Raw genomic sequence first — 11,073 nt, 5'->3', positions numbered from 1 at the left:
CATTATTTTACATACTTCTCAGTCAAATATGTGCAGATTTAAAACAGAAAATCTGAACTAAATGGCCTCAAGAGGCAAATCCAGTATTTCATGTGACCTGTTTCCATGTAGGGCAAATAATAAAGAAATAGAGGATTAGTGCACATATGGGGTTTTCTGCCAAGAACGTTTCAAGAAATGTTAAGTGCAAAGGGAGGTCACAGTAAATGCTCCTCACTTGGTCTGTGCTTTCTGTTTTTAATGCCATTTACATATCTCCTGCAAGTTTACTGTATGTTCAGGCGTACCTTGATAACTGAGCTAAAACAACAAAACCTAACTGATCCGAGACTTTTGTACAGTCATGTATCTGTTAAGTTAAATATCTGTAAAACAGATTGGCTAAAGTGCAACATGAGAAATTTCATGGGGCTTCCCACTGCACTTATTACCCCATCATAAAAGCCAATGATTTGCAAATTTCACAAGAATAGTTGAAATCTTAAGCGTGAACAGTCAATGGTAGTCTGCTTTCTACCAGTATGAAATCATTAGTTTACTTTTTACATATTTAAGTCCTGATAACCTCAGATCTAAGGGTCTCAAGCAACCTGATAAGTTTTCTTACTTGATTGTTCAAATAAACATTGATCTCCATGTGTCAGTTGAACCTTTTAATCATGATTTATTAACAGAAATCCAGTGCAGTTTGAAGAGAAACACTAATGTTTGTACTTTATAGTGGATTTAAAAAGTGGTCCCAGTTTTTACCACCTATAAAAAAAGAAAAAAAAAAGGGAGCTGTTGGACCGCGGCATGAGGTCTTCCACTGTCGGAGCCTTGGTGCTCTCCTGTTAAGTACCAGAGGTCAGGTTAACAGTGAGGTGATACTCTAATGACCTCAATAAAAAGGCATTTAATTCACACCTTCTCCTCTATGAACCGGTTCACTTTTCACACACGGCCTTTGTAGCTGCCCACCCTGCCTCATTCATATCCTCTTGGTAAATCCCCCTTTTCCAGTTGTGTTTCTCCGTTAAAAGACGTTACCCCGGATAAAAAAAACACCAAAACCCACTGCCCTGCTTTGATCTCATTTGTCCTGCTTAACTCTGGGACCTTAGCTCCAGCTCTTTATCTACAGTTATCTTATCTAATTGAGTTGCTCTGGTAAAGGAGTGGTGCTCCACCTGCTGGCAAAATTAGGTTAAAACAAGCAGAAAGGATACAGGTGTGGCTAAAAGTTTATGTTTTTGATTATGATTCCAATGTCAGAAACCCACATGATGAAGAGATTTACAGCTGAATTATGAGACTGCAGCAAGTTAACCGTTTTGCATGCACAATAAAAAAAAAAAAAAAAAGTTGAATCCCATACAATCACAATACGCCATCTTTTAACTTTTGTTCCACAGGCTGAAATAAGAATGTTCAAATAGAAGAGTATGCACTTATTTATTTTACATCCAGTTTCATTAATAGAGCTAAACCACGGAAAAACAGCCAATCATAAGAAAAACAAAAGTCTTTGGAAAGCTGTAAAAAAAAAAAACCTCGAAGAGCTGGACACAATATAGTGAAGATACATCAAGATGAATGACAAATATATCCCTCCCCTTCTATGATGACATCTAAGACCAAGTGTCACGCAGCTGTCATCAACAGCAGGTTGGGTAGGCCCCTCTGATTGGTCCATGCACTGAACGCAGCACCGCAGCGTTGGTCCGTGTGTTTGCTGATAGGAAGGAGTCTGTCTTGGGCGTATACACACACACTAAAGCAGCAGGTCTTCCGCATTTCCCCACAAGAGATGCGACTTGGCACGATGAATCTAAAGACAGGAAGAAGCAGTCAGTCGCAAAGAATATGTTTGATGTTCATATGTTTATTTCTGAAAAGGAGTTTCACTTGTTTTTGCACAAAGAACATTAAAACATCGCTCTTCAGAGGACAAAAATCAGTGTTAGATTAAATATTGTTTGCTGATGCTTCTTAAATTTCTCCACTGCGACCAGAACTCGATAAATAACAATCCTGAAACCTTTTTATGTAGAGGAATACACTACAAAGCCTCTTTGCTTCACAGATGTCAGAAACAGAAATCCTACAAAAAGCCAGTGGGCCTCATACTCAAAGAGCTTTACTAGTACAAGGCAGTTTGTACACACTACAAAAGCGGAAACAACACAAGCCTTCAAAGCAACTTCACTAAGGGCAGTACAGCACCATTCCCACCGAAAAGGGCTACTGTAGCAGTACACGGCGGTACTGAGATCTGAATCATGCCCACAGTCGTGCATGCCCCAGCACGAGTCACAAGGGCATTGAGGACGCAGGGCAGCCTCATCCAGTGACCTCGGCCTCCAGGTTTAAGGACAGCGGCTGCCCTTCTCTCACCATTTCTTGTTTCGAGGTTTCAGCTCCTCAGCAGCATTCCTCAGGAAGATGTAGTTCTTCTTCTGGGGGTTGTAGTACTCATGGCCCTGTGTGAGAGAGAGAGAGAGAGAGAGAGAGATGAGGGGCAAGTTAGAAGCAACAGAAGACCAGCACAATAAGAGGAAAACCTGCAGTGTGTGATAACATTGTTCATTTTAAAGTGTTGACGATATGACTTGTGATTTACAGGTAAACTGTCAACATACATCCCAAACACACAAAGCCTATGCTTACTGAATCAAGAAATTCAATGTTTATAATAGAAAATTAAGATCATCCATTTAAATATGACGTTTTTATGATGAAAGTGTTTGATTTCCTTTAGTTCCTTTGAAATATTTTCTTCTAAAGTTAACAAGAATACCTCTTGAATACAAAACTGTAAAATCAAATGTAATATAAATTATCATGCCCTTGGTCATATAATTAGTTATGGCTTCTATTATTTCTCTGTTGTGTTTGGACATTTTGTCATGAGGAGTCATGCTTGCATTCTTTCATGTGTTTATCATGCATTCATTACTGTGGTGATGGATAAATTTATCAACTTGGCACTGCATAATGAAATCATTTGGAGCACAGTGAGTTACAATATATATACAGCAATGGGAAAACGTTTTTGGATGCCCCGTGCATTTGTGATATACCCAGCAATGCATTTTTGTCCTCTGTAGGAGACAAAATTTTGACAGTTTTACTTAAAAAATGCTGTCCATTGCAAAGGACATTCCAGTAAAGAATAAATAAATAAATAAAAATAATTTTTAAAAATGTATCTGAAAAAGCTGTTGTATTATGCAGTTTCCAATCAACAAGACAACTGTTTAATGTAAAAAAGCTACAATTTTCACTTTCCTGGGTCTCAGGAGATTAAACAAAAAACAAAAACACTGTCCACTGCAAAGGACATTGCATAAAAAAACTATCTGAAAAAACTGTTGCATCATGCCATTTCCAATCAAGGCAACAGTTAATAGGATATTGCTTTAAGAATCACTCTTAAGTCATTGAACTCTACCAAGTATTGTTCCATTCTCCAAACCAATATGTTCGCTTCTTCACATGTTTCAGCAGACAATGAAACACATCCAGGACATGACACATTGCAACTCAAGAATTTAGTTTTGTTATTTGCCTTGTTAACCATAAACTAATCAAATTGCATTTGTTTGTGTCAGTCTCAGGCAGCCACAATTTTGAAACACAAAAAATATTTTCCTGCAAATATTTCAAAATATTTCTGATTGTGTTAAATTTTAAGGATGTCCAAAACCACTGCTGTATATACACAGAAAAGCCACAGGGGGCTGACACTATCTGTCCCCTTACCTTGGACCAGTCGTAACTGGAAGCGTATGCAAAGATGTTCCCATTGTGGTTGAAGCAGCACGCTGTAATGGGCTGGTCGAGCTGCTCTGAGGTCTTCAACTTGGTGCGGGCATCTTTGTCCCAGAAGCTGAAGCGTCCGTCTGAGCCCACAGTGGCCAGTGTGCCGTGGACAGGGTGGAAGGAGATGGCATTTACCTGACACCAGAAAGATACCATAACAATGACACAGCCTGACTGGTTGAATCACATGGTACTGTGAGAGACATCATCTATGTGACTATTTTAGATTTACATGTAAAACGTATCTATGTTCTCACAAAAAAAATCTGTGTTAAAAGCACAAGATACTGAGCCCACATAAAAACAAGGACTGGTTGATGAGTTTAGGGCCTAAGATATAGGGAGATGAGTTATACAGTTCACGTTACATTCACACAACCCTGTAGATGATTACACAAAGAGTTTGAGGAACTTGTGTGGTATTCTATACCATCTTACTAAAAATGAAGTCACTGTTTTGTTTTTTATGCCTTTGTGTAGTGTCACCTTTGCCAATTGAAGTTCATGGATGAGATACATAGCTCTGGGACAAATGTGCTCATGTGTTATTTAACAATGTCCCATGACCAAATTTGTCGAGGGGTTGTCCATTTGTTTTTAGTGTTAACTTTAAAAATAACTTTCTTTAAATAACTAACTTTATATATAATCATCCAAACTGCATGTGAACTCAGTGTGAATTAAATAACAGTTGTATAACTCATCTTCTGCCTTAAGTCACAAATCTATGAATCATCTTTTGTATTGTTGTCTCAAATGTAGAACTCACAGCATAAATGTCTTGTGGAGTAGTTGTGTTGGTTCCATTGGACCTGTGGCACTTGAAGGTGAAGTTGTCTTTAGCTCTGAAAGTAAAAATACAATATTATTTTATTTTTAAAAAATTACATGTATTATAGTGAGCGTTTAATGTCATTTGAATTTAACAAAAAGTTGCAGTGACTGATAAAGGAGACCCTATAAACTCACGGGTTTGGAGGGTTGATGTAGTGAATGGCCACCCTGCCCTCAATGCTTCCCAGTGCAAAGCCTGTGGGCTTGTTCTGCTTGTCTTTGAATATGGCAACACAGCGATGCTGCAGAAATATACACAGTTAAAAATAAACAGTAGTGTTATACACCAACCAGCCATAGCATTCCGACCACTGACAGGCAAAGTGGTATTCATTTCATTAGCTTATTCTAATAGGACCTGTCAGTGGATGGCATATATTGGGCAGCGAGTGAGCGTTTAGCCCTTGAAGTTGATGTATTGAAAACGGTAACATGAACAAGAGTATGATCTGAGTAACTTTGACAAGGGAGAAACTGCAATGGTTAAATCACTGGGCCAGAGCATCTCCAGAGCTTGTTGTTCATTCCCAATGTAAAGTAGTTTGTACCAACCAAAAGTGGTCTGAAGAACAACAACTGGATCTCAACCAGTCAAGCATCTATGGGATCAGAACATTATTACTGCCTGTTTAATATTGTGCAGATTTCATGTTTTTCCAAAAACACAGCTCAAACCCGAGGCCTAGACTCCACCAGACCTCTGAAGGTGTGCTGTGGTATCTGGACCAACACGTTAGCAGCAGACACCTGAGGTCCTGGAAGTAGATAGGTGGACCTACACAGATCAGATTTACTTGTCCAACACCCCCCACAGTTGATCAGTTGTCCAGAGATTGGGATGTCTTTCCTTTGTCCATTTTCAGTACTAAGCACTGCAGACCAGGAACACCCAACACAACCTGCAGTTATGGAGATGCTCTGACCCAGTCATCACCATCACAATATAGCCCTTATCAAAGTCACTCAGTTCCTTACGTTGCTCATTTTGCTTCTTCAAGGACTAAATATTCACTTGCTGTCTAATAAATCCTTCTCAGTGAAAGCTGCCAATGTAATGAGATAATATTATTACCACTTCCTATCAGTCATCAGAATGTCACGGCTGATACATGCATTTATTCATTATGAGTGAATATTATACACTGTATAAAATCACACAACTACACCTACAAAAGCCACAGAGAAAACATTAAATGAAAACAGACTGGGAGTTTGTGTTTAATCACCTGATGTTTAAGTGGAGAGTCTATTCTGCGAAACTCTGAGGGCTGGTTCTCCAACTGGTACACTATCAGACCTCTCTCAGCCGTAGCAACCACTGCCATAGGATACACCTACACAGATGAGTCAAGAAAATAAAATGTAAATCCCCGGGCAACCATCCATCAGTGAGCTTTAAAATACACAACATGCTCTTTACAAATCACTTACAACATCTGCACAGTAGCATCTTTCTGGCATCTGCAGAGACATCATAGGATTGGGAGAACGAGTGTCCCAGAACTAGACAAAAGAAGATACATATTCTCAGAGGAACAATAAACAGTACAGTTTTTGAATTACACTTGCTGATTATTAACTTTAAATGTTGATAAAAGTTTTTTAATAGATTTGTTTGAGTTGCAGCTGTACCTTCAGTGTTTTGTCCCAACTACCAGTCATAATACAGCTGTAGTTGGGGGCTTTTATCCAGTGAATTGCTTTAATTGGGCCATCATGCTGTGAACAGGAAAGTACAGAGGTTTGAGATGATCTTGCTCAATTTTTACAACCATATAATGTCATCTGACGACATCATCCAACCTGTGCGATTTGCATTGCTTGATTGCTGTTAAGATCCCACATCTTGGCTGTCTTATCACATGAGGCTGTGAAGACTTTACTCCCATCCTGGATAAAGAGAAAAGTGCATCATACATTATTCTACACTCCACCAAACAGTACTGCATTTCATATGAATAACATTGTGACTCACATCGCTCCAACATGCGTCCAGCACTGGTCCTGTGTGCATCTGTTGGGCTTTTGGAACAGTCTGTCCATTGTCTTGTACCTCCCAACAGCGGACCTGAGGTCGAGTGACAAAACATTTCATCTCTGTGAACATTAACACACTAAAAACAAATGCAGAAAGTAGACAAAAGTAACAGAGTAGCCAGAAAGGTATGGTTGGGCAATATATAGAAAGTTCATTAGTCAGGTTTTTCCAGAAAACTGTGACAACTGCGTGAACTGCAAAACCAAACTAAATTCTTTCTCCAGAGACTTTCACTCAACAAAACATTAAACGGCAACCTGTTTATTTATTTATTTATTTATTTTCTTTGTCAATTTGTCTTTCTGGTCATTACTTATCATCTGTGTTTTATTTTCCTGATATTTTAATTAATATTTAGATTTCTTTTAACACATGATGCATACTGACACCAAAGTGCAGGGTTTTTTGTTTGTTTTTTTTTGGTTGTTTTTGCTGTTAAGCAATAAAGAACATTATTTTAGTCACTCCGTATTAAGTGTTTCAGTCAAATCATGCTTTTCTTCCTAAATAAGCCTAATATACATCTCATGTCACTCACGTCGTTTGCCCAGGAGCCTCCAATGAGGAAGTTTGCGGGCAGGGTGGGGGGACTGAAAGCCAGACAGCTGATGCTGTCATCTGGTGGTGAAGTCACTTCAACATCCTGTGGAACAAGTCAGATAAAGGTAAAGAATGAAGGTATGATTTTATTTCGTATAAATCATTAACAAAAGGGTCCCTTTTGTTGTGTACCTTCATGGGATTATGGCTATCTGTTGTTGTGCTTCCAAACACCCCTGTCCCTCCTGTTCCAAACCCGGTATTCGTCCCAAATAAACTCATGATGCATTAACGTTGTTCCTTAAGGGGGTCCTGAGAGAAAAAAACAAGTTCATTAAATTGTCCTTTTCGTGAAAGCAATACTGGACGACATGCAAAAAGACATAAGTGAAGATGAAATGTTTGATAGCTAACTTGCATTGATAAACTACACTACGTTGCTATACCTAGTGGGTTTTTATCATGGAGAAAGGCGCATTTTTGTGAATCTTTGTAAGTAGATCATGAAAGAGACTAAGGTTATTTAAAAACAGAATAGTTCACATTTGACAAATAATCAATAGCACGGAAGCAAGCGTTAATGCTAATTACGTCAGTTGCGGCCGTTAGCTTCTCGGTGCTAACAAGCAAACCACACCAATACAATTCCATTGTGTGTAACATCCGTAATATGAATGAGCGTATGCACCCCTTTTCAACCAGCATGGAGGTTAAAGATAAGAGGACTGCCCAGATAATTAATCTTAAATTAGCTCAGTCAGTTTAAAAATACTCTGTGGGCCAGGAAGATGTTAACGTTAAATTAAAAATGCAGCAACGTTTCCAAACACCAGAAACAAACACTGTACAAACGGACGCACCGCACTATATGAATAATCGCTACATGAATATACATACCGTAAATTTGACTTAATGTGGTAATAAACTGATGAAGGCTGAAATTGCCAAAATAATTTGGCGCAGCAAAAATGTGGCGCTTGTTCAGTGGTTCGGTGTCGCACACTAATGACGTAGCAGCTCAATCAACCGCTTACCGCTAGAGGGCAGTGGGTGACCGGACACTGTTCACGTGCGTGACGGACAGACGCTCATCCCTCTGTGGGCAAGACATTACTCATAGTGGAAAGGGTAGAGTAAAAAGTACTGGCTGAAGACGATAGTGCGGTTTTGTTCGGTTGTTATCGTCTAAAACCTGACTTCAGTGTCTCTAGTTGCAGAAGAAGATACAGAGATAACGAATAGGTTTATTGCCATTTATAGTTTCCTCTGTGTTTTTGATAATAGTTTTGTTTTCACCTGTAAGGCTATAGGTGCATACAATAAACAGATGCTTAAAGAGATATCAGCAAACAACAATCATAGGAAAAAGTAGGAAAAATGAAAATTTAACTTTAATTTAAAACACGCTAATTATATTGACTTGTGGAAATTGGAGGATATGAAGAAAAAATACCATTCATTAAAATGGAAGCTTGTACTCAGTTTGCAAAAATGGACATGTGCAAAAGTACGATTAGGTGCAGTGAATATCTGTGCTTTTCAGAGGAGAAAGGTACATTAATTAGATGGAGGATATTTCAGTGTGGCCTTTGCTTTGTGTGTAAGGCCAGACACACTAAAGTAAAAATGCTAATAACAAACTGTAAAAGTTCTGCATGTGGGACCTTATTTAGATAAAAGTACACTGCATGGCCAAAAAAAAAGCCATTTAACTAAGCTAATAGGTAAGAGTCTTTAATTTGATATTTTTGGCTGTGATTAATATGTTTCAGCTGCAACAAAAGTTATATGTTCACAAACTGAGGTCAGCTGACTACCTGAGTATACTGAACCACCACATCTGAGCATCACTGGATTTTTTTCTTCCCCAAGGGTACAGACACATTCCCAGGTCACAATGGATTCATCAAATGTAAATTGTGTGAGTGGTTCAGGAGCATGAGACATAATTTTCACACATGGATTGGCCACCAAAGAGTCCAGACCTGAACCCCAAACAGAATGTTTGGGATGTGATAGAGAAGATTTTATGCAGCGCTTCAACTCTCCATCATCAATACAAAATCTAAGTCAAATATTTATGCAACTTGACAACAATTGATGTCCATAAAAGCTCAAATTAAAGTTGAATGTTATTATATCAAAAACAGAGAAAATGGAGGAAAATGTCACTTTTTCAGTAAAATATATAGTATCATTAACTGAAGATAAACACAAGTGTCCATCCATTGTCATTGATCCAACTTCATGGCTTTTACTGGTGAATCAATGTTGTAGAAGATGACGGTGTTTCCATGGTAACTACAGAGCCTCTGAACATCCAAATGGGTCATATCTGATGACTATGAAAAGATGACAAACTGTATTTTACGCCAATTATTTATATGGATTGATAGGATTAGTGGATCAACAGGTATTAAATAGTTTAGATCAGTAGATGCTTTGGGTCGATGGTGGATGTTTGGGTCTTTATGGGTTAATGTCGCTGCTGTGTCTCGTTTATGTTGCATTTTACTGCTCTACATGTTTAAGCTTGATGTCATTTCAAGTACTTTATAATCTGCTGGGTAGTTTTAGTCTTCAGTGCATCTTATTCTATAAGATCTTGTGTTTGCTCTTCAGTGAAAATTACATATCTCTAAAAAGTCAATGTTTCTTGAGCTCAGAAAAACAGCCCAATTTTCAGGCTTATCACATTGCATTTTCCAGTTAATCCATGTTAAATAGGTTATTTAACCATGACAGAGCCATTCAGTTTAACAAAAAACATTCCAAATCAAATCATTTGTACATGACTTGAAAAATCATCTGAAAAGTTATTAAAGCTATCAGACAAACGGATGAGTAACATGTGCCTTGGATTGTGCGAATAGATATCTACAATCCACACTGAATGTGTCCCATAAATAACACATACTTCTTATTTATTACTTATTAGATTGCTATATGAATATGTTATATGGGGTTTGTGGTCCCTGGTAAGTTCTCTGTGGGTAACCCTGGCTCTGGTTTTAAAGTCCCCCTTATGGAGGGAACTAGACCTTATAATCAAACCAGGATGGTCAAAAAATAGGCCATTTGTTTAGGATTTACTGTAGTTTACTGTAGTGCACAGACAATGTACAGTAAACCTCAAATGTACAGGAACAAAGACAAGATGTCTTCATATAAACAAAAGCCAAGCAGGACTAGTCTGACTGTCAAAGCACCATATTTTCCTTCAGCCGTTGTGTGCATCAAGTGTTATGACTCACAGCATGTGTTAAAATTGTGTTGTTTCTAAAGGGGAGGATGATGATCCTGCTGGAGAGACGGTCAGCTTAAAGACCTTGGTGCACATTCACAGAGTCCTTGAGCAGAACAGAAGTGTACATCCCTGAATAGCCTTCGCATCAAGATGCAGTGATGTTCATATGGAGTCGCAGTATAGACAGAACCTTTGAGTTGAAGCTAAATGTGTTTTCTTGAATGAGTCACATAAAGCTGGGGGAAAATACTGAGAAGTGACCACCGGTTGTCAGCATGGAGCTCATGATTTATATGTGAATAGATTGTTCCTTTCCATAAAGAACTAAAAATAGGCAGACCTGAGCATGAGGCATCTGTAACCTGTACTTCTGTGGTGCATTCTCACTTTGTCATTCATCACCCCCCCCCCCCCCCCCCCCCCACACACACACACACCTATAGGCCCCACTCTCAATTAAAGTCATCCCAGTGAAGTGCATATGCATTGTTTAAGTCATTCAGGGCTATTGGCATGTCCCGTCTTGTACTTGTGTTGCCCCTGTTGATCACTCTACAGCTCCTAAACAATTAGGGTGGGCCTGAGTTTTTGGTTTGAGTTCAAAGTAACT

General features: G+C 38.6%; 1 protein-coding gene across 3 annotated transcripts; it reads right to left on the bottom strand.

Annotated features, from left to right (window-relative positions):
- Window positions 1–1,205: 1,205 nt before the first annotated feature.
- Window positions 1,206–8,225, bottom strand: rae1 (ribonucleic acid export 1). 3 transcript variants are annotated; one of them, XR_003935426.1, is made up of 13 exons: window positions 8,114–8,225; window positions 7,409–7,528; window positions 7,215–7,319; window positions 6,614–6,706; window positions 6,442–6,528; window positions 6,271–6,357; window positions 6,070–6,141; window positions 5,865–5,972; window positions 4,774–4,880; window positions 4,574–4,649; window positions 3,745–3,939; window positions 2,215–2,462; window positions 1,206–1,810 (listed from the first exon to the last, which is right to left on the bottom strand). XR_003935426.1 is itself a non-coding variant. In XM_030134046.1 (13 exons), coding segments are annotated over exons 2-13 (1,107 nt in total). In that variant the 5' UTR covers window positions 7,499–7,528; window positions 8,114–8,225; the 3' UTR covers window positions 1,206–1,809. The 3 variants fall into 3 exon arrangements, 2 of the variants coding, with proteins under 2 accessions (XP_029989906.1, XP_029989905.1); XM_030134046.1 differs by having other exon boundaries at window positions 2,377–2,462; XM_030134045.1 differs by having other exon boundaries at window positions 1,206–2,462.
- Between the last annotated feature and the right edge of the window lie 2,848 nt (window positions 8,226–11,073).

This window comes from Sphaeramia orbicularis, chromosome 5, assembly GCF_902148855.1.
Source record: "Sphaeramia orbicularis chromosome 5, fSphaOr1.1, whole genome shotgun sequence".
Classification (NCBI taxonomy): Eukaryota; Metazoa; Chordata; class Actinopteri; order Kurtiformes; family Apogonidae; genus Sphaeramia; species Sphaeramia orbicularis.
This window is presented reverse-complemented; position numbering and strand designations above follow the sequence as displayed.